The sequence below is a fragment of the Schistocerca americana genome, chromosome 11, assembly GCF_021461395.2.
Source record: "Schistocerca americana isolate TAMUIC-IGC-003095 chromosome 11, iqSchAmer2.1, whole genome shotgun sequence".
NCBI lineage: Eukaryota > Metazoa > Arthropoda > Insecta > Orthoptera > Acrididae > Schistocerca > Schistocerca americana.
The window spans coordinates 103752421-103775519 of NC_060129.1; the positions used below are offsets into that span (position 1 = coordinate 103752421).

General features: G+C 41.7%; 1 protein-coding gene across 2 annotated transcripts in view; it reads right to left on the bottom strand.

Annotated features, from left to right (window-relative positions):
- The window catches only part of LOC124553842 (poly [ADP-ribose] polymerase tankyrase-1-like), a 62770-nt gene extending 42477 nt beyond the window's left edge, over positions 1-20293 (bottom strand). The window contains exons 1-2 of one of the 2 annotated variants that reach the window (XM_047127831.1): positions 20228-20293; positions 7096-7265 (exon numbers count right to left, since the gene is read on the bottom strand). In XM_047127831.1, coding sequence (XP_046983787.1) covers positions 7096-7186 — 91 coding nt within the window. In that variant the 5' untranslated portion in view covers positions 7187-7265; positions 20228-20293. Of the gene's footprint in view, positions 1-7095; positions 7266-20193 lie in introns of both variants that reach the window. The other variant, XM_047127832.1, reaches the window with a different exon arrangement.
- Positions 20294-23099: the final 2806 nt, after the last annotated feature.

A 23099-nucleotide genomic window follows, 5' to 3' on the forward strand; every position in this document is an offset into this window, starting at 1 on the left:
CAGAGATGGCTTAAAAAAGAGATGGTTGATGTTAATGGTGTCTTACTGACTGGAGCCTACACATGAAGTGGTGGATATTATTTGGTTTTGGGGCGGGGGGGGGGGGATGCTTCTTACTAAGTTTAGGGTAAAAGTGGCGATGCCATTGGCTTCTTTTCCTTTGTAGGCCAACGTATAGTAAGGAATGTGAGAAATGTGGTAAAAAAAATGTGGTCAGTGCAGTGTAGCTGACATTTTCTCCACTCAGAGATTGGGTGTTGTGTTGACTTCACCATCATTTCATCTCCATTGACACGCAGTCTCCAAAGTGGCTTCAACTGAAATGCCTTGAAACAAGTAGCTGGACTCTGCACAAGTGGGTCTCCTGGCCTGGTCACATGCATCATCATTTTATTCAGTTTTATAGCCAATGAAATTATTAAATTTTACTTTCTAATTATTAGTTTTTAGGTTTTTATAGTGCTCTTGTTTCTTGGCCCCTTTACATAAAATTTAATTATGGAGCTAATTTGAAATGGTTGGTCCAAATAATTCAATAAGGAGAAACATCTCTAGAGGAGTATTTGCGTACAAAATGTCTAACGATTTTTTTTTATTCTGTGGGATATTTCAAGAAATTTGAAGATGATTTTGTATGTGATTGCTCTGACTCTGTGGAAGTTCGTTGGCAATGTGATACAGTGTGTGGATTTATCGATTGTTATTCTTCCATTCCAAATATAAAACAACTGTGCAGCAAAACGTTCAACAAATGCATCATGTTGCAGTCACTCATTCATATTCATCTCCAAAGTCAGTTTAGTACATCTTGCCATAATACCGATAGTTAAGAGGTGCTTTCACTTCATCAGTGGCTGCTAAATACTCAGTTTTCGTACGCTGTGTACCATCAGAAACGTATTTTGTGCTATAACATCAATTGCGATCAACATTTATCCTCGATAAAAGTTATCGGAGTAGCAACTTCATTCAAAGAAACATTTATCCCATGTTTAATTGTGTATCAATGTTAATAAACGTAAATTTTATCTAATTTTCATAAGTTACCAGTGATGTGTGGTACGTATGTCGTAGAAAATCAGTGTTTGTGTAGCGCTTGTTGTAAGCAACATGTCGTATCCCATTGTCTGCATTTACCGTAAACTAACGGTAACTTTCATTTGGTTTTCGACTACAACCTCTAATAATTTCAAGAGATTAGTAGCGTTTATAGAAGGTGCTACCGCAGCTACTCCACACCTGAACAGCTACCTGAGTAGCAGCCTCTGATGTGTACCACACGCCTGACCCTTTTGGTGTGTCCCTAGAGTACTCAACCCTAGGATGCAAGTTCAAGATATTTCAGCCTGCTTTGTCACAGACCCTTCGAACCCTGTGTCAGTCGTTCCATTCGATTCAGAACGGGAAGTGCATGATCACTTTTACACTGCTTCAAATTGAGAGTCTCACTGAAATTAGATGAGCTTTCTGAAGGTTCTCTGCCAGTTGAATGATCCAATCGTGGCCGCAGAGCACAGGCGGCAGCCAGTACCACCCCACTCCCTCAGAAGATGACTGAATGGCCTCTTCAGCAGGCTGAATAAGGCAGCCAGCTATACACACTGAGTACACTTAGTGTTCCCTCCCATCTCTCTCATTTTGCCATTTCCCTAAGGAATACCTTTACTCGCCGTCCATTTGAACTTCCTACTGTTAATAGATCCTACCCTTTTGCGTTTGCCTGTTCTTGACACAGAACATACCATCAGCTGAAGTGAGTCTGAGTGATTCAGTTTCGGTTTCAGTGGAAGACAGCTCCTCAGATTCGTTGGTTAGGGTGATGAGTACCACGTGCTGAGTCATCCCTGGTCCCTGCCACCCCTGTACAGGGAGCCTAGTCCTGCCACTGACATGTCGCTCCCACCAAAGTGGATGAATGGTGACAGATCATGTACTTCCTGTACAAGCTGCTGACAGCCAAGTGGATCAGCGGGGACAGGTCATGTACTCCCTGTAGAAGCGACAGCAGGAGATGATAGTAAATCAGGTATTTGTGGCATATCTGATACATGACTGCTGGTAACTCTCCAGGAACACCCATATACAGTAGCTTCCAGGCGACTGATCTTAACTTATAAACATCAGCTAACTCTTCCCACGTTCGAGGACGGTGTTCACAGTAGGGCTGCAGTGTGTTGTGGATCACTGTTAAGATATGAAGCAGTCCGTAGGCAAATCGATGTTTCCAATATAGCTGCTGTAGCACCTTCTATAAACGCTACTAATCTCTTGAAATTATTTGAGGTTGTAGTCGAAAACCAAATGAAAGTTATCGTTAGTTTACGGTAAATGCAGACAATGGGATACGACATGTTGCTTACAACAAGCGCTACACAAACACTGATTTTCTACGACATACGTACCACACATCACTGGTAACTTATGAAAATTAGATAAAATTTACGTTTATTAACATTGATACACAATTAAACATGGGATAAATGTTTCTTTGAATGAAGTTGCTACTCCGATAACTTTTATCGAGGATAAATGTTGATCGCAATTGATGTTATAGCACAAAATACGTTTCTGATGGTACACAGCGTACGAAAACTGAGTATATTGTAGGATTTTAATACAGTTAACACTAAAAATGTGTAAAATTTATGTGAAGTCTTAGGACGTGACTCTTAGAGGAGAATTTGTCTGTCATATCTGATTTTACTTTGACGTGAAGGAAATAGAGGAAGTCGGTTTGTAAACGAAATTACGAGTAAATAGGAATGGGAACTGTTGGATTCTCCATTTAGTTGGTTTCGTGTCACATTTTGCAGTTGCCTGTCAAAGATGAACTCTGCAACATCAGAATGTCTCTCTCAAAAAAAAAAAAAGAAAGTTACAGTGTGGGACATAGCACAGCTAAAGGTGCGTTGCTAAACCTTTGTGAAAATTCTGCCAATACGTTCCACAGACAGATTACTTTTATCACTGTAAGGTTCTATGGAATGGAATACACAAGGTGATTTTTTTCTACCATGTACAAACTCTAGTGGTTGATCAATTTGATGATATGGAACAAAAAAAGTCGAATGACGTCCGGAAATGCATGGGGTCCCAATGCCAGAGACCATTTATTCAGTCATTCTTTGTTACAGAAGCTGCAGTGTAATACCATGCAGCTACAGTTAAAGTATGCATGATATCCTCCTAGAGGGTGATACTGTTTCTCGCACATCATGACCTAGGATGCAGGAAGTCATGAAGGACGTACCCGAAATGATCAGACACTAGAGTTGGAAGAAAATGTAATCAGCACTGTGGAAGGCGGCCGCCATCTCAGTACCAGGCTGTTGACCCACCACTACAGGGTAAGCCAGACGACCGTGTGAAACGTTCTCCATGACAACTGGTACTACCCTTATCAGTTACAGTGCGTGCAGGACTTACTGACGACTGACTTTCCACACTGGGACAAGTTTTGTCAATGGTTTCTTCACCAGGTAACCACGATTCCGGGATCTGTGTCATTCATCCTATTCACAGATGACGCAACATTTACGTGGAATGGTGTCTTCAACTCTCATAACAACCATCTGTGGGATGGTATGCAGAACGGCCATAACAGCGAATCATCTGCATCGATGCAGCCGGAATGTGTGGGTCGGGATAACTGGCGGCCATATTTTGGGACCAGTCTTCCTTCCACGTCGCCTAATAGGCCGGAACTATCGGCATTTCTTGCGGGCGTCTTGCTGGAAGAAGTGCTATTGATGATTCTAATGGTTATGTGGCTGCTACATGATGGGGCTCCAGTCCACTTTGCCGATAACGTTCGGACGCATCTCAATCGTGTCTTCCCTGGTTGATGGATTGGAGAAGGTTGTCCATTTGCATGGCCTGTTTGTTCACAGCATCTCAACTGGTGCGGTTTCTGGTTATGAGGCCACCTCAGAAGTATCGTGTGAGCAGAGCGCATTCCAGATGAGGAGACACTGGAGCAGCGTATTCATCCTGCCTATGACGCTGTTTGTATGCAGCCCGGCCGGTGCGAGCGTGTGACACAGAGCACGCTACGGCGCGTATACACGCATGTATTGACGCACATGGAAAGCATTTTCAGTACATACCGTAACTGTAGCTGCGTGGTACAGCGACTATTAGACTGCAGTCTTCGTAACAGTGTATGATTGAATAAGTGGTCTCTAGCGTGGAAATCATTCATTTATGGACGTAAGTTCGTTAGACCTTTGTTGTTCCGCATGCTGTCATCGATCAATCCCTAGAGTTTGTACACGGTGGTAAAAACACCCTGCCGGCCGGAGTGGCCGTGCGGTTCTAGGCGCTACAGTATGGAACCGAGCGACCGCTACGGTCGCAGGTTCGAATCCTGCGTCGGGCATGGATGTGCGTGATGTCCTTAGGTTAGTTAGGTTTAATTAGTTCTAAGTTCTAGGTGACTGATAACCTCAGAAGTTAAGTCGCATAGTGCTCAGAGCCATTTGAACCATTTGAAAAACACCCTGTATACGCAACATGATGACCAAATGGCATTCCAACTGGAGCTTTCTACAATACCAAAAGCAGTGATACACTGATACCCAACGATGTTACGTAGTTCCCTCGCAGTATTATTATGACTGCCCTGTGGGCCAAAGCAGTTACCCCAACAAGTTCACGCCTGTGTGTACCACGGGTGCGTCTCGCCCGACTCTGCCAGTTATGCTACATGCATAACAATAACGTCTGACGTACGTATAGCCTATCATGCAGGAGCAACGAACAGTACTGAATACAAGTTTGTGTGACCCTTGGACGAGAGAGATTTCTGAACAAATGAGGTATAATTATTTTATATCATCTCTCGCTGTTCTAAAAATAGAACCTCGATATATTCAAGTAGGCTACTAGTCTAGTGTGTTTGAATAAGAAAAGCAGGCAACAGGTGGCTCAGGCAGCTGAAGGGAAGCTTTCACACGCTCGCATTCACACGGCGCTGGCGGGGACGTCTCAAACCAGAAATAAGACTACCGTGATTAAATAAACTAGTGAAAGGTCTCTGCTGGATTCCTTTTATGTTAATTTCTTAAATCTGTTGTCATTTACGGCATAAATTCCTCTTCTAAATTTACTGTGGCGTTTCTGACTATGTGGGAGGAGACTGAGTAGTGGAACGTGTTACTTTTACACATAAACAAGAACGATCTGTCACACTACTACACTTTAAAACATAGTTTATATGTAATTCATGTCACACAGTCTCATACAGAACCTACATCCGCTTTCTTTTATATACTGTATATGATAAGATACTGTCGTAACCCTTCCCTTCTGTGTGAGAGGATGAATAAGCAAATGTATGTCTAGTTGCATGCTTGAGGGTAGCAGACAAGCCTGTCTGCTACAGAACAGTAGGACCAACGTCGCAACAGGTAGCTACGCTTTCTAAAAGCAAAGAGGTTTCTATCCTTAGTATGGTTCTGTCTGTCCCTTGTCATGTTGGTATAGGAAGCTGCCCCTCTGGCCACTTCCGTTCGTATTTGTGAGCCACCCTCAGAAAGGGACCAGGTCAGTCTGTCCGTGGCGAACGTCTGAAGTGGTAAGATCTCCGGCTAATCACGTGTCTGCTAAGTCCGTAGGACAATGGATTTCTTAAGTTCAGCCTAACTGAAAATTTAATCACCTTTATTTCAGGTTTAGCTCTAAAATATCTAATGTTATCTTAAATTGCAGCGCAGTGTAATTCGAGTGTGGAGTTCAGAATATATTCCGGTAGTTGCTTTGTCACTACTTTGTGAGCAAAGTGGAACCACGTGTTGATCAGTAACTCTAACTAGCATCATCAATCTTCAATGCGAATGTGCGTGATAATTAAAATAAATTACATCGAAACACAATTTATAAAAGAAAAACCTCGAAGTGGTTACTATCGTCTTACTAATAACCTGATGGGTCAAACAATTGTATAAGCACGTGTTACTGGTCTCACAAAGTACACCCCACGTGGGTTGAACATAAAGAAAAGTTGCTATATTGAAAAATATTGTCAAGACGAGATGTTATAATCTCACGCACATTCGCATTGAAGATTGATGATGCTAGTTAGAGTTACTGATCAACACGTGGTTCCACTTTGCTCACAAAGTAGTGACAAAGCAACTACCAGAACATATTCTGAACTTCACACTCGAATTACACTGCGCTGCAATTTAAGATAACATTAGATATTTTAGAGCTAAACCTGAAATAAAGGTGATTAAATTTTCAGTTAGGCTGAACTTAAGAAATCCATTGTCCTACGGACTTAGCAGACACGTGATTAGCCGGAGATCTTACCACTTCAGACGTTCGCCATGGACAGACTGACCTGGTCCCTTTCTGAGGGTGGCTCACAAATACAAACGGAAGTGGCCAGAGGGGCAGCTTCTTATACCAACATGACAAGGGACGGACAGAACCATACTAAGGATAGAAACGTCTTTGCTTTTAGAAAGCGTAGCTACCTGTTGCGACGTTGGTCCTACTGTTCTGTAGCAGACAGGCTTGTCTGCTACCCTCAAGCATGCAACTAGAAATACATTTGCTCATTCATCCTCTCACACAGAAGTGAAGGGGGATGACAGTATCTTATCATATACAGTATATAAAAGAAAGCGGATGTAGGTTCCATATGAGACTGTGTGACATGAATTACATATAAACTGTGTTTTAAAGTGTACTAGTGTGACAGATCGTTCTTGTTTATGTGTAAAAGTAACACGTTTCACTGCTCAGTCTCCTCCCAGATAGTCAGAAACGCCACAGTAAATTTAGAAGAGGAATTTATGCCGTAAATGACAACAGATTTAAGAAATTAACATAAAAGGAATCCAGCAGAGACCTTTCGCTAGTACCAAAAGAACCACTTGGACCATGAGGTGTTTTTAGTAGTAATGGATGAAACACTTACGTGAGTTGTCGGCTGTTAATCTATGTACGGTGACTTCTGTATACGATTCCGGAAAATAAATTCGTAAAAATCTCAGTACAAAACTTAAACATTTACTTCATTACTTCACAAAAAATTGCTGTACATTATCATACCCAGCCTCATAGGAATCGAAAAAAAATAATTTTTACCTGTGACGGAAACTGGGCGAGTGTAGCCACTACACATGACCACCGCCACAAAAATGCGGATGAAGCAACTAGCGTTTCTGCGGAACATCATGGAAGGTCGCAGGTGTCGAGCCAAGTAAAAATCTTTTCCCTCAAAGTAACTTTACCGAACTTGCCGTCTGATGAAGAACCTGAAATTTTACAAACAAGTGGAATCACAAAACACAATTCTTTGCAACTACCTGTATAGTAAATAAAGAAGCGTAAATTAATATGAATTACACCATTTTACAAGATGAATGTCATTCCGTTGACCCGAATATACAGTGTGATTCACGAAGGTATGCAAACATTTCAATATGTTATTCTACAAGTAAAACTAAAGAAAAAAGTTCGTGTAAAGACAGGTCCGCAAATGTTCAACTACGGAATTACGGCTAATAAAATATTTTGCCTGAAATGATCCAACTTCGGTAATATGTAGCCATCGCAAAACTGTACGAGGTTACAGTAAAGCACGATTTCCATTTAATCTGTTGTTATTCATCTGGTGAAACTAAGAAGAGTTGCTCCAGGCGTGTATCTGCAGTAGTTTTTCAGAACATCCAGTGAAGCAAAGAAGTAACTTCGTAAAATTTTTAATTTATTACTTGGCCCAATTTGTTTTTTAAATTCGAGGCGACTGCACAAAGATTTCAGCAGAAGTTGTAGAGAATTTAATTTTGAAATAATGATGCTAATAACTTTAACTGAAACTGTATGAATTTGTCAGATAATCTGCTTTTATTAATACCATATTACACGTGAATTCATGTTACAGCGGATAAAACAAAGCTCAGTGTTAAGGAAGTTGTACAGTGGGCATACAGTTTCACAATACGTTCACAATAAATGTTCAAAAATGTGTCCACTGACTTCAATGAATTTAGCTACACATGTATGAACTGATTTTGTTGCTCGTTTCAGTTCCACAGAGTTGTTCTTAATTTTGCCTATTGCATTCACAACGCTAACAAGTAATGCCTCACGTGTATTGACTTTGTCCTCATAAACTATGTCTTTCACCCATCTGCATACAAAAAAATGCATTGGTGTTAAATCGGGCGATCTGAGTGGCGACAGACGTGTAGCACCTCGACCAATCCATTTATGGCGAAAATGTTCATTTAAATGTGTAGTGATGGGTTGGCGAAATGTGGAGGCGCGCCGTCACGTTGGAAACACATTTGAAATCGCGTAGCAAGTGGAACATCTTCGAGCAAGCGGGGTTTTCTTCTTGAAGGAATAGTAAGTACGTCTCGTCAGTTAGACGTGCTGGGATAATATTTTATTAGCTTCATCATATCAATGACGACGAAGTAAATGGAAAACATGCTTTACTTTAACCTCGTACAGTTTTGCGATGGCTTCGTATTAGTGAAGTTGCTAAATTTCAGGCAAAATCCTTTATTAGCCAGAACTTCGTAACTAAACATTTGCGGACCGATGTTTACATGAACTTTTTCTTTAGTTTTACTTGTAGGATAACATACTAAAATATTTGAGTATGTTCAGGAACCACCATGTATACTGGCTGATCAGCTCCACTGTTTAAGACAAATACTGTCGAAACAATTTAAGAGATGTTTCAATTTAAGAGATCGTTATAATGTTTGGACCCTATTAATTGCGAGAAACTGCTGTATGAGCGACGTATAGTCCGTTGTGATACTCATATTAATTACAGGAGACAGGGATCAACTTGGCTTTTTCAAGTGAAACCATAGTGTATGTCTATACGTGGTGATCTGGTACGCAGAGGGAGAGAAGGACGGGGCTGTGTCTCGCCTACAGCAGTGGCGTTAGCCAGCTAGACGAACCTCAGGCGGCTAGAGACACGCCAGCGTGTGCTACCAAGTGTGGTGCTGGCGGGAACTGTGCTCCAAGAAACATAGGGTGAATAAAAATGCGTCATCCGATTTCAAAACTATCGTGACTGTTACGTTATTTGACGTATGTGTATGAACAACTTACTTGTGGAAAGAGCAGGCCCGAGTTTTACACCATTTCAGCCAGTCAGCAGCAGTGTGCGCCCGTTTCAGTTCCAGTAAAAATGGTGTCGGGACAACTGAAAGCGCTTTGTGTTCAAAGTTTTGCGCACTGCGGGTCAATAATAACCGTTCAGCGCGATATTCGTGTGGAACATCCTATAGCACAGATCGTTAGACAATGGGATGAACAATTCCAAGAAACAGGTTGTGTGCGTAAAGGCAAATCGCCGGGCCGTCTCCGAGTGTCTGACGAAGATGTCGAGCGCATCCGCCATAGTTTAACAAGGAGTCCGCAGCAATCCGTTGGCCGCACAGCACGACACCTCAACATGTCCCCGATGTCCGTCCTGGCGTTTGTTGCGTAGACGTTTACACACGAAACCGTACAAAATTCTGCTACGGCAAGCTTTTCGTGAAGGTAACAAACGACAACGTGTGGAGTTCTGTAATTTCGTTCCCGGAAAGACGGAGGGTGACAGTTCTCTTCCACACTTAGAGCTTAGTGACGAGGCAAAATTCCATTTAAATTGACAATTTGGATATGATCTATGAGGACGTGCGTGCGAGTGCGCGGAATAATTACAATAATGGCCCACACGCTTCGCAACAGCACGTAGCAAACTGTGTCAACGGAATGTCGTACCAGCATAACAGCGGACAACCAAACGCTCAGCGTTACAGCAGTCATCATAATTTCAACCGCCGCAATGGAAAACTACATAGCAAATATCCAAACCAGAATAGATACAACCTGATTTATCAAAACACACAGCGACAATACGGTAACTCACCAAAAAATCACAACTGTAATTACAAGCATCCGAACTACTGGAAATGTAATGGAAAGCGTCACAAGGGAAAGAAATGGAACAATAATATCGGGCCACAACAGTATAGTCAGCCAAGTCACTTCACTCTCTCACATCAAAAGAATTCTTTGCAGCCTCAAAACGCGACACTTCCTCGCCAACTCAACCGACAGTTCAGGAACAATAATCAGGACAATCCGTCGCATGCTTTTCTTAACACCGCCAGTCACAATAGCCAAGGAAACCCGACAATTTTTTTACATGGAGGCGAACCAAGCATCAAACGCAATGTCATATGACACGCAATTAAGTGATGCACATTTCGTATGGTATACGAACGCCAGTTTTGAGCCTACTACTCAAAAAAATTAACTGTCATTTCAACTCCACCTATGTCGGAAAACTAGTAGCAGCTTCTTTATGCCTCCACAGGGAAGCTGCGGAACAAAATTACAACACCCTGAAGTAACATTAGACGACAAGTTAAGACAAGCTCTCATATCTTTAATCACTCATGCCAACCTAAGAAAAAAGGCGCATGACAAACACATTACCAAAGTCTTATCGTATCATGTAAATGAACGAGTGCTTTTAAAGACCGACTTCAAACCACTTTTTGACTTATCATAAGAATTGCAAGTGGCAGTACTTGTATGAAGGACCATTTATTATACTAAGAAAGCCGCACATTTGTTGCTATCTATTAGCTGACCCTGTGTCTGGATGCATAAAAGGATTGTTTGATCATGCAGACTTAATATATATATATAAGTGTACATAAGAATATTGCACAGGACTAACACCCTGTCCACCTACCTCCACAAGAGAAGTTATTTATGTGTGTGCCTGAAATGAAATAGATTTATTGTAGGAGAGCAAGATTTGCCTTAGATGTAAGTTTTAAGTTAATTGAGCCATGAGCAGCCACAGCCAAAGAGCTGAAAAACAAATAATATAGGAGGGACGTGCTAAGTGCCACCTGATACCACTAGTTTTAAGTATAACAAAGCTCTCTCCTCTTGAGTGAAATAAATTAAAATGATCATTCGGACCAGAATGATATCTCGTAAATAAAAGTTGATTAAGGTCGCATACTCTTAGGAGGGAAATGTTTTGTTATGTATAAGGAGTGTTTGATAACAATTTTTATGAGACCACCTGTGAAAAGCAGTTGATACAGACCGCAGCTTAGCATATATGTATCAAATAAATCAATAATGATCCAGGTAGCAGGAAAGAAGTGTGCAACTCAATTACTCTTATTACAATACCGAGAAAACCGTATGTGCTCATAGGAATTTTATGGCAGAGTGCAGCTGAAGTACTTACAAAGATCAATTATAAGTAAAATAATTTAGTACCAGAAGTATTTTATATATTAAAAAAAAATTTTTTTTGGGAACCCAATTTTACGATACCCAGAACAGAAGATAGTTAACAGACACTGTTCACCGCTAATGCATGGTATAAGTAATTTTAGATATGTATAGAGAAATGCTTGGAGAGCTGGATCGGACGATACTGAAACTACTGCATCGATTTAATTACGCTAACTACTTATCATGGAAAACTAGCGTGATAAGGCACAATTTATGTTACGCTCATCATTTCATACGTCATTAAAGTCTATCGTGTTTTCCTCTAATCAGTATCCATATCTTCCTACTTTATCTAGTAGAGAAGTAAATTTTACGGACTGACAGCAAGCTTGATTCGTACAGACTGTACGTATGGATGGTCGTTGACAGAATATGCATATTCTCCGCGAACCGCGAATTCAATTAAGGTTTGTTATGTGCAACTGCGCGACCGAGAACACTAAGCTTCCCAATTTCCCTAATGGAAACTTGAACATGAACTGTTCATCCCATGAGCGAAGCCATAATGACTATGTCTTCAAACAAACTACGTAATTAACAGAGAAAAAATATGAGCTGAACTTGAGAAAAGAGTAATTATTGTAAAAAGAGAAGAGTAACAAGTTTTCGAACAAGGTGTATGCCCTAAACCTAAAGTACTTTGGAAGCACGAACTATGAATAAGAGACACTTTTTTTCGTCAGGCCTTGTAGTCATAGAGATTATTTTTCCTTTGTAAATAATATTTAGACATAATGTGTATACCGAATGTTAATTCGGTAGTAGGTGACTATGGATTGGGGGTAAGAAATGAAAGAGTTAGCCGCCTGGTAGAATTTTGCACAGAGCACAACTTAATCATAGCTAACACTTGGTTCAAGAATCATAAAAGAAGGTTGTATACATGGAAGAAGCCTGGATATACTGATCGGTTTCAGATAGATTATATAATGGGCAGACAGAGATTTAGGAACCAGGTTTTAAATTGTAAGACATTTCCAGGGGTAGATGTGGACTCTGACCACAATCTATTAGTCATGAACTGTAGATTAAAACTGAAGAAACTGCAAAAAGGTGGGACTTTAAGGAGATGGGACCTGGATAGAATGAAAGAACCAGAGGTTGTACAGAGTTTCAGAGAGAGCATAAGGGAACAATTGACAGGAATGGGGGAAAGAAATACAGCAGAAGAAGAATGGGTAGCTTTGAGGGACGAAGTAGTGAAGGTAGCAGAGGATCAAGTAGGTAAAAAGACGAGGGCTAGTAAAAATCCTTGGCTAACAGAAGAAATATTGAATTTAACTGATGAAAGGAGGAAATAAAAAAATGCAATAAATGAAGCAGGCAAAAAGGAATACAAACGTCTCAAAAATGAGATTGACACGAAGTGCAAAATGGCTAAGCAGACATGGCTGCAGGACAAATGTAAGGATGTAGAGGCTGATCTCTCGGGGGGGGGGGGGGGGGGGGGTAAGATAGATACTGCCTACAGGAAAATTAAAGAGACCTTTGGAGGAAACAGAACCACTTGTATGAATATCAAGAGCTCAGATGGAAACCCAGTTCTAAGGATAGAAGGGAAAGCAGAAAGGTGGAAGGAGAATATAGAGGGTCTATACAAGGGCAATGTAATTGAGGGCAATATTATGGAACTGGAACAGGATGTAGATGAAGATGAAATGGGAGATAAGATACTGCGTGAAGAGTTTGCCAGAGCACTGAAAGACCAGAGTCGAAACAAGTCCCCGGGAGTAGACAACATTCCCTTAGAACTACTGACAGCCTTGGGAGAGCCAGTCTTGTCAAAACTCTACCATCTGGTGAGCAAGATATATGAGACATGAAACACCCTCAGACTTCAAGAAGAATGTAATAATTCCAATCCCCGAGAAAGCAGGTGTTGACAGATGTGAAAATTACCGAACTATCAGATTACTAAGTCACTGCTGCAAAATACTAACGCGAGTTCTTTACAGACGAATGGAAAAACTAGTAGAAGCCGACCTCGGGGAAGATCAGTTTGGAATCCGTAAAAACACTGCTGCTAGCGTTGTGAAGCCGTCAAGTTACTGTCACGTGACTATGACAAACGGACGTAACAGAGAGTACGCTGCGCTCAACAATCCAGTTTCCTTTGCACAACGATCGCGGACTCCAAATGTGTTTGAAATCCTTACAATATAAAATCTGATAAAACCATGAGTTAAGCACTTATATACCTTATAAAATCACCAAGACACTAATCTGAAATGTCTCAAACTCGACTTTGACAATTGCTACCGGACTTGTAGATCAGGCCAAGTAATGACGAAAACTTGTCGACCCAAATAAAACCAGAAAAATAAATAAATACGATAACAGAATGAGACCTTACGTACATAAACATTATTGTTATCCTTACCTAATCCACTTTTCTTTTAGACTAAGTTATTAGTAAATAAGGACATTCTAATACAGATTATCTCTGTAGTTTTCATGTACGAGAACATGATTGGAAACTCGAACATGCATCAAGTGAAACAGAGGCCGCCACCAAACGGCTCAACACGTTGCAGAACCAGTCTTCCAGTTCCTGATCCACGACAAATTTCCAACGCACCATCATATCCAGACAAACACTTCAACCTCCACAGTGAAACTGATGCCCTACGTTTCCTCCACTGTGAAAGTGCAATCAATTTCCCTCACTCAAGTGTAGTGCTGCCATTTATACCTGAAGTTCTACCACTCCCAGTGCAAGTCATACCCACCCAAAGCGCAGTGAAACATTTTTTTTTTTTTTTTTTTGCATGTCATGAAAGCCATAAATCAGTAAAGTGCTAGGAGTTTAGCGCAAGAAATCTACGTCCAGACCACGACAAAAATATTCCTATAAATGGTTCAAATGGCTCTGAGCACTATGGGACTTAACTTCTGAGGTCATCAGTCCCCTAGAACTGAGAATTACTTAAACCTAACTAACCTAAAGACATCACACACATCCATGTCCGAGGCAGGATTCGAACCTGCGACTGTAGCGGTCGCGTGGTTCCAGACTGTAGCGCCTAGAACCGCTCCACCACCCCGGCTGGCCCTGTAAATGTCACTGTATAACAAGAATGTCAGTTCTTTGTAATATATTTTTCCAAGAGTGCACACTGCTCCCAGACTTCCTGCGAAGTCAAGTTATTTATTTCTTTGTTATTTTTTAATATTTATTATGCCATGTATAATGTATCTATGTATATGTATCTTTAGCCTAATTTCATTGTCTCTTACCGAGAAATGAACATCTGTTATCCTTGTATAATACATTAGAACCAGTCCGGTTCAATAGTCATGTAATTACTCCATGAACAATTTACCATCAATTTCAGTCGTACGAATATATTTACCTGTTATTCTTTATGTCAACCACTTTGCCTAATGTCATATATGAAATCTATTGTAAAGAATTCTAGTAAGTAATACTAATTTGATTGATGAAAGCAATAATATTACAACTACGCGTGAGTCGCGATGATCCTGACGGAGTGATCGCGCCGGCCCAGGGTGGCCGAGCGGTTCTAGGCGCTACAGTGTGGAACCGCGCGACCACTACGGTCGCAGGTTCGAATCCTGCCTCGTGCATGGATGTGTGTGATGTCCTTAGGTTAGTTAGGTTTAAGTAGTTCTGAGTTCTAGGGGACTGGTGACCTCAGAAGTTAAGTCCCATAGTGCTCAGAGCCATTTGAGACACTTTTTTTTTTTTGTTTTGTTTTTTTGGAGTCATCGCTCCTCACTCGGAAAGCAATGTAATATTAATGGATTTCAGATACTTTGCAAATGATGTATTTGTCATAAAGATGCTGAGCATCACAGCGCGAGAGTAAAGAGACGAAATATTTTTGTAACGTGCGCCTATACCAAGACGCGCGTCCAGCGTTTAAATACTCTAAATAAACACTATGACCCGCTGGGCGCAGATATTTAAAATTATTGCCGCAGCGCTTGATACAAGAATCAGCGAAACAGAAGAAAGAACAATCTATCTTTTGTTAAGAAGTATTCCAGAGACTTCATTACTCTGGTACTCTGGTCGCTGACATGTTAAGACGTACTACATAGCATTGCTACCAGTTGTATTTTTATCTTATGTAAAAATTATGTGAAACAACGAAGAAACGTCTCGGTTGCTCGGGTGAAGAAGGAACGGACTGACAAAGCAGCAATTATTGGACTGCGCCATGTACAAAATAAATATCAGCTGTAACCGATGTACTTATTCTGTACTTGTCAGTGTCTAGAAGTTTAAAGCCAATTTGTTCAAGATATATTAATATTTTACGATGGAGTAATTTTCTTCTTATCTTTTTCTTTCACTAACCAAAAATGATGTTCAAATTATATATTTGCTTTGTACAGGTTCGCTCTTTATCGCACGCAGTGTCTCGATTGTATTTGGGAGACCACTAATGTGTTCAACTTCCGATCTGTTAATCTTTCTCTTACGAAATTCGACTAATTTGCTTTCATTTCTATTTTTATATTCACATAGGTCCCTTAGGTATTTTCATCGAAGATTCTGATAGCGTGAAGGCAATCCAGGTCAAAAGGTCAATTAACAAAACCCCTTGGAGGAATCAATCAGTACGTCTCCTGAACACAATCGAGAACCGACGCATCGGTGATCAATTGATCAATTAATAATCCTTCTCTCTTTTTAAGTCGTACTGAAAAACGGCCACACAGGATAGCTGTAAGTACGCAATCTAGTGTTAGGTTTTATTTTGCCAGTAAATATTACCAATTAATAGTGACAGCATCATTATTATTATATACTACTATTTCTTATACAGAATAAGCAAGTTCCCAACGCCAGAACAGGAAGTGAAAAATGGCTAAGCAGTGATGGCTACAGGACAAATGAGAGGATTTAGAGGTATACATTACTAGGGGTAAGATAGATACCGCCTACAGGAAAATTAAAGAGACGTTTGGAGAAAAGGTGAATCTAAATGGATATCAAAAGCTCAAATCGAAATCTATTCTAAGCAAAGAAGGCAAGGTCGAGAGGTGGCGAGACTATGTAGAGGGTCTCCACAAGGGCGATGTACTTGAGGGCATTATTACGGAAATGGAAGAGGACGTAAGTGAATATCAAATGGGAGATATGATACTGCATGAAGAACTTGACAGAGCACTGAAAAACCTACTTCGAATCAAGGCCCCTGGAGTAGACATCATGCCATTAGAACTACTGACAGCCTTGGGTGAGCCAGCCCTGACAAGACTCTACCATCTGGTGAGCAAGATGTATGAGACACGTGAAGAACCCTCAGACTTCAAAAGGAATGTAATAATTCCATTCCAATCCCAAAGAAAGCAGGTGTTGACACGTGTCAAAATAACGGAACTATCAGTTTAATATTTCACGGCTGCAAAGTACTGACACGAACTCTTTACAGACGAATAGAAAAACTGGTTAAGCCGACCTCGGGGAAAATCAGTTAGGATTCCGTAGAAATGTTGGAACACGTGAGGCAATTCTGACCCAACGATTTATCTTACACTAGGGAAAGGTAAACCTACGTTCCTAGCATTTGTAGACTTAGAGAAAGCTTTTGACAATGTTGACTGGAAGTCTCTTTCATATTCTGATGGTAGCAGTTGTCAAATACTGGGAGCGAAAGGCTATTTACAATTTTTGCAGAAACCAGTTAGCAGTTATAAGAGTTGAGGGGCATGAAAGGCAAGGAGTGGTTGGGAAAGTAGTGACAGGGTTGTAGCCGATCCCCAATGTTCCATTGAGCAAGCAGTAAAGAAAACAAAAGATAAATTTGGAGTAGGAATTAAAAACTATGGACAAGATATAAAAACTTTGACGTTTGCTGATAACGTTGTAATTCTGTCTGAGTCAGCAGAGAACCTGCAAGAGCAGTTGGACTGAATGGACAGTGTCCACAAAGGATGATATAGGATGAACATCAAGTAAAGCAAAACGAGGATAATGGAATGTAGTTGAATTAAATGACGTGATGCTGAGGGAATTATAGTAGGAAATGAGACACTTAAAGTAGTAAAGGAGTTTTGCTATTTCGGGAGCAAAATAACTGATGATGGTCGAAGTAGAGAGGATATAAAATGTAGACTGGACTGGCAAAGGCAAAGAAAGCCTTTGTGAAGAAGAGAAATCTGTTAACATAAAGTATAAATTTAAGGGTCAGGAAGACTGTTCTGAAAGTATTTGTATGAAGTGTAGCCATGTATGGAAGCGAAACATGGACGATAAATAGTTTACACAAACAGAGAATAGAAGCTTTCGAAATGTGGTCCTACAGAAGAATGCTGAAGATTAGATGGGTACATCATGTAACTAATGAGGAAGTACTGAATACAATTGGGGAGAAGAGAAGTTTGTGGCACAACTTGACCAGAAGACGGGATCGGTTGGTAGGACATGTTCTGAGGGATCAAGGTATCACCAATTTAGTATTGGAGGGCAGCGTGGAGGGTAAAAATCGTAGAGGGAGACCAAGAGATGAATACACTAAGCAGATTCGGAGGATGTTAGATGCAGTAGATGCTTGGAGATGAAGAACCTTGCACGGGATAGAGTAGCACGGAGAGCAGCAACAGACCAATCTTAGTACTGATGACAACAACAACAAGACGTTTCAGTTACGACGAAGTTGTTTTAAAAGGACCAAGGTAGACCATTACCTTGGGGCGGATGTTTGGTCACCTAAGTTCCTGAATCCGAGAGAGCGTAAAAATTTGTTCCACACAGTGCTGGCGCTTGTGACAACAGGTATAATTGTTGGTCCACTATCTTAATCTCTACATTAGCACACTGTTTACTTGTGTTCTGGGTGCAAGATTAATTTCTGTAGAGACTAGGCGCCTTTTAGCGTGCCCGTTTGATGTGTCAAATAATAGATTGAGCCAATAGGTCGCCGGTTTGGACTGAGTGGCTTATCATGATTTTCGGTACTGATTTGTAACTTCGAACTGTCTCTCGGAGCGAGGACTGTAAATTTTAAATCATGTCAGATTTCTTGAACAATTGTGTTGGAAAACTTAATGAGTAGAAGCAGCTCTTATTTCAGATTTTGCTTGTATAGAGCGTCTCCATATTGTTCATGAAGATATTTTGGTTTTGTTGTCTATGTAACTAGTAAACCTTTTGCCATTGGTTGGTGTACTAAGAATTTATTTGACTACAAGCCTGATATACATTTAATTTCACTTATTCATTCTTTCATTTTTGACCTATTATTTCATTCTGTTTGAATTTAACTGAATGCGTCACTCGGTGTTAAGTTCGAAGCAACCGCTGTTGTTGATCTGTGAAGTGTGAGTAGTGTTGCTAGACGGCCTTAGAGTAAAAATACAGTTAAATTTTGTTAACGTTTCATAGGCTGTGGCTCATATAACATGCGAAATTCATTAATCACGGATCTCTGTAATTTTTCAAGTTATCGAGTTTGATTGATGAGTTCGTATTGTATAATAGACTGTTTAATTTGGGCACCAGCAGCACCTTACCCCTCCATCCTAGCTCCCTGCCACTTGAAGTATTGCACGCAAGAGATAAACCGAATGAGGTAGCACTGTCTTAAACTGACTGGCCTTGTATTCGGGAGGGTGGATGCTCTACTCTTCATCTACTCATCTAATTTAGATTTTTGTGGTATCTCTAAATCATATCCGGTAAATGCTAGGTTAATTCCTATTATAAGGTCACAGCTAACTATTTGTCGCACTCTTGCCATTCTAGACCTATAAGCCTGCAAATGTCTCTGTATATGACTTACATTAGTTTATCGTTCCTAAATTGTAATATCAAGACGTGTCCAGTATGCTTGTAAAAAGTGATCTACTTATTAAAGACTATTACTATTACTACTACTACTACTACTAACGTCATTACAACAACAACAACACACAAATGCTAAGTAATCTTACATACGTGTTCAACACGTGCATGGCAGGGTGATCAGGAATTTTCTGGACATAGTGCAACACACTCATGTGGGCATATTACCGCATTCGTTCCTCAGTTTATCAACATTCAGAGGTACAGTTTTCAGTCCTACCTTGCCTTCTACCGATAATGGTCGATCTATCGTAATCGCTAAGTAGCATACCATGCAGCTATAACTGCTGTTACCAAGATCGTACCCAGTACCTGAGCTAAGGGCCAATTTCTACTAATTTTGTGGATGGGGAATGTGCGGAGAAAACAAAAGCCTGGTTAACATGTGTGATCGACGTACTATCATGCCAGTCTCTGCCATAGCAAGGCTGGTTACTTATGCAAAGTGGTAACAAACCCAAGAAAGCAGCAACAGGTTTATTTCTGGAACGTCCTTGCAGATTAAAACCGTGTGCTGGACCGAGACTCGAACTCGGACCTTTGACTTTCAAGTGCTCTACCGACTGAGCTACCTAAACACGACTCACGACCCCTCCTTACAGCTTCACTTCCGCCAGTACCTCGTCTCCTACCTTCCTACTTGCCCGCGAAAGGCAAAGGTACCGAGTTCGAGTCTCGGTTAAGCAGACAGTTTTGATTTCCCAGGAAGTTTCATATCAGCGCACACTCCGCTGTAGAGTGAGAGTTTCATTCCGGAACTCTCGCCTGCTTCAGTTGTCATTTGGATCCGACAAGTTTACATAAAAGCAACTTTCGTTCAAGAACCACTGCTAGTAGCACCAATACATAAATTGTGCTGTAAGAAGCAATTGTAAGTAGCTTTCAAAGCTAACGTTAGCCAATACGAGAGTTCTTAATAAGAACTGTCGCGCTACAGGTCGCGGAAAGTAATTTAGAAAAGAGAGAAACATCTCGGTCTCACTTTAGTTTTCCCCATTTTCATAGCCGGCACTTTTCAGTGTGGACAACACTGAGAACAGGAGACAGCCAAATTGAGGGAAGTTACACGCACAGTATATACCTACCGTACGTTGATGGAAGGAGTACGTGGAGACTCACCAGACACGTCGGGCGCCGCGGCAGCCAGTGCAGTGGTGGTCGGCAGCGAGACTCGCCTCTTGTCCTGGACTGGGCTGCCGCCTCCCACGCACTCCGTCCGCAGTTTTCCGCGAGACCCCCTCCCCCCCCCCCACTCCTTCCCCCTTCCCCCTACGTACCGACAACGATAACTCTTGCGTAGGTCTGACGTTCGAAGTACTTCTGCCATCTGATCTTAGCCGAAGCACTAAGATATCTTGCTCTTACGCAAACCCAGTGAGTGAATTCAAGTCAAGTATTGTGTCATCCGGTGGCCATACTGGCACCGTAATGGAAGATGGTGCACTCGGTCTTTCTAAAATGTTACACCGGAAATACGGTCGCTCCTTCCAATCACTGCATGAACACTGAAATTGCAGTGACTGAGATAAGCGATCGCGCAACACAGTGGCTGGAATCGCTTACTAGTAAAAAGCCCTGTGCGCCACATCAGATGCTGCTCATTCCCAGGCTCAGTCCGCTCCATTCTCACTGCGACGTACTTTGCCAGCAGGAGGTGTTCATTTCCGTTGCCTTTCTCTCTCCTTCTCCGAGATACGCACGCCGGACAGAAAATTGTTCCCTCTCAGGAGGCGCCTCGCACTTGCCGTCAACACCAAGGCCATAAATTATATGAAACAATTCGTGAGATGGTATCATATTTTAAGGGTATTTTTCTTTGCATAATTAGAGAAAAAATAGTGAAAATCGAGGTAAATTGTTCCAACGCCTGCAGACATTTTAATTTTCATTATTTTCACTTGCGTTGAGGTTCATATTCTTAGAAATAAGTTATTAATGTAAAATCAAAACCTTTTTGATTTCATATGAAAATCGGAATGGCTGTGCTACACACACTTCACTACTCACAACCTTCAGCGGACATCACAGCATAACTTTGTTATTTTTGGCTGAAATAATTCAAAAATTCACAGAAACTATTCGAAACATGAATGAAAATTGTCAAAACTTGATTAAATTGTAATTAATTCCTTGCACCCAAAACAAAATCCCAAAAAATCTGTCAAACAACATCTTAATGTGGTTTCCCCCAATAACCCGAAGAAATGGTATCAAGGAATGGTATGAAATATAAACTCAAAACATCACCGCCATTAGTGTTGAATGCTGTAACGGCGCAATTCGGCGAGCGTTCTGTGTGCTGTCTCTGGAGGATGCATTTCACGCTAGAGATTGTTGTGTGGTGCTTTGGGATTCTACATCCTACTCCACACATCAAAGACAATTTTGCATCAGCCCAGTTCCCATAACTCCTGAAAACAGGACTGTTCAGTCCTGTCACTAAACCCACACAAAGATGTAAACAACCATGAATGACGAGCGCCTAATAGATGGACGCGTCCAACAGCCGATCAGTTCCAGTCATTCCTCCAGGAAGGAGGTATACAGCTCGTTATGTATGTAGTTAAACCATGCCTAGACGGCCAATACCAGGTTTCGATCGCGTGTGGATTGTTACTTTGTACCAGCAAGGGCTCTCAACAAGAGAAGTGTCCAGACATCTTGTTCGGACATGGAGGAGATACAGAGAGAGATAGGAACTGTCGATGACATGCCTCACTCAGGCCGCCGAAGGAGTGCTACTGCAGTGGATTACCGCTATTTCCGGAGTTTGGCTCGGAGGTACCCTGACAGTAGCGCCAGCATGTTGAATATGCTTTTCGTGCAGCCACAGGACGTCGCGTTAGGCTGCATGATGGGCAACTTGACTCCTGATGTCCTTGGTGAGGTCCATCTTTGTAACCACGACGCCATGCAGCGCGTTTCAGATGGGCCCAACAACTAGCTGAATGGACCGCTCTGGACTGGCATCACCTTCTCTTCCCCGATGAGTGTCGTATATGCCATTAATCAGACAACTGTAAGAGACGTGTTTGGAGGCAACCCCGTGAGAATGAACGCGATAGATACACTGTCCAGAGAGTGCAGCAAGCTGGAGGGTCACTACTGCTTTGGGGTGGCATTATGTGGGGCTGACGTACACCACTGGCGGTCATGGAAGGAGCCGTAATGGCTGTACAATACGTGAATGCCATCCTCCGACAGATAGCACAACCATATCGGCTACATACGGGTGAGGCATTCATCTTCTGAATGACTTCCTTCAGGATAACGACTTCTCTCGATTGGAGTGGTCAGCATGTTCTCCAGACCTGAGCCCTATCGAACATGCCTGGGATGGATTGAAAAGCTGTTTATAGACGACATGACCTACTAACTACTCCGAGGGATCTACGCCAAATCTCCGTTGAGGAGTGAAGCAATCTGGACCAACAGTGCCTTGATCTTGTGGATAGTATGCCAAGACGAATACAGGCATGCATCAACGCAAGAGGACGTGCTACTGCGTATTAGTAGTACTGTGTGTACAGCAATCTTGACCACCACCTCCTGAAGGTCTCGCCGTATGGTGGTACAACATGCAATATGTGGTTTTAACGAGCAATAAAAAGGGCAGAAATGATGTGTATGTTGATCTATATCCCAATTTTCGGTACACGTTCCGGAACTCTCGGAACCGAGGAGACACAATTTTTTTTTCTTTATGTGTGTATATCACGGGCCCAGTAATGCTTTTTAATGTGAACAAAAACCACGGTGTTTATTCCAACGCAGTGTTGCCCTCTCTTCTGCATCCTCCACACATTGCGCCGTCGGTGGACATTACGCATTGTTTGACAAGAGGCCAAACGGCGAGACGCCTGAGCACACTGCACGGCGCCAGGCAGCTGCTGCCCGATCGCTGTGGTCGCTGGCCCACAGGAGGTGTACAGTCGTGAGTGCGGCTGTGGGAAACGTCATTACCGCGAAGTGTCAGATTCCAAGTGTGCTC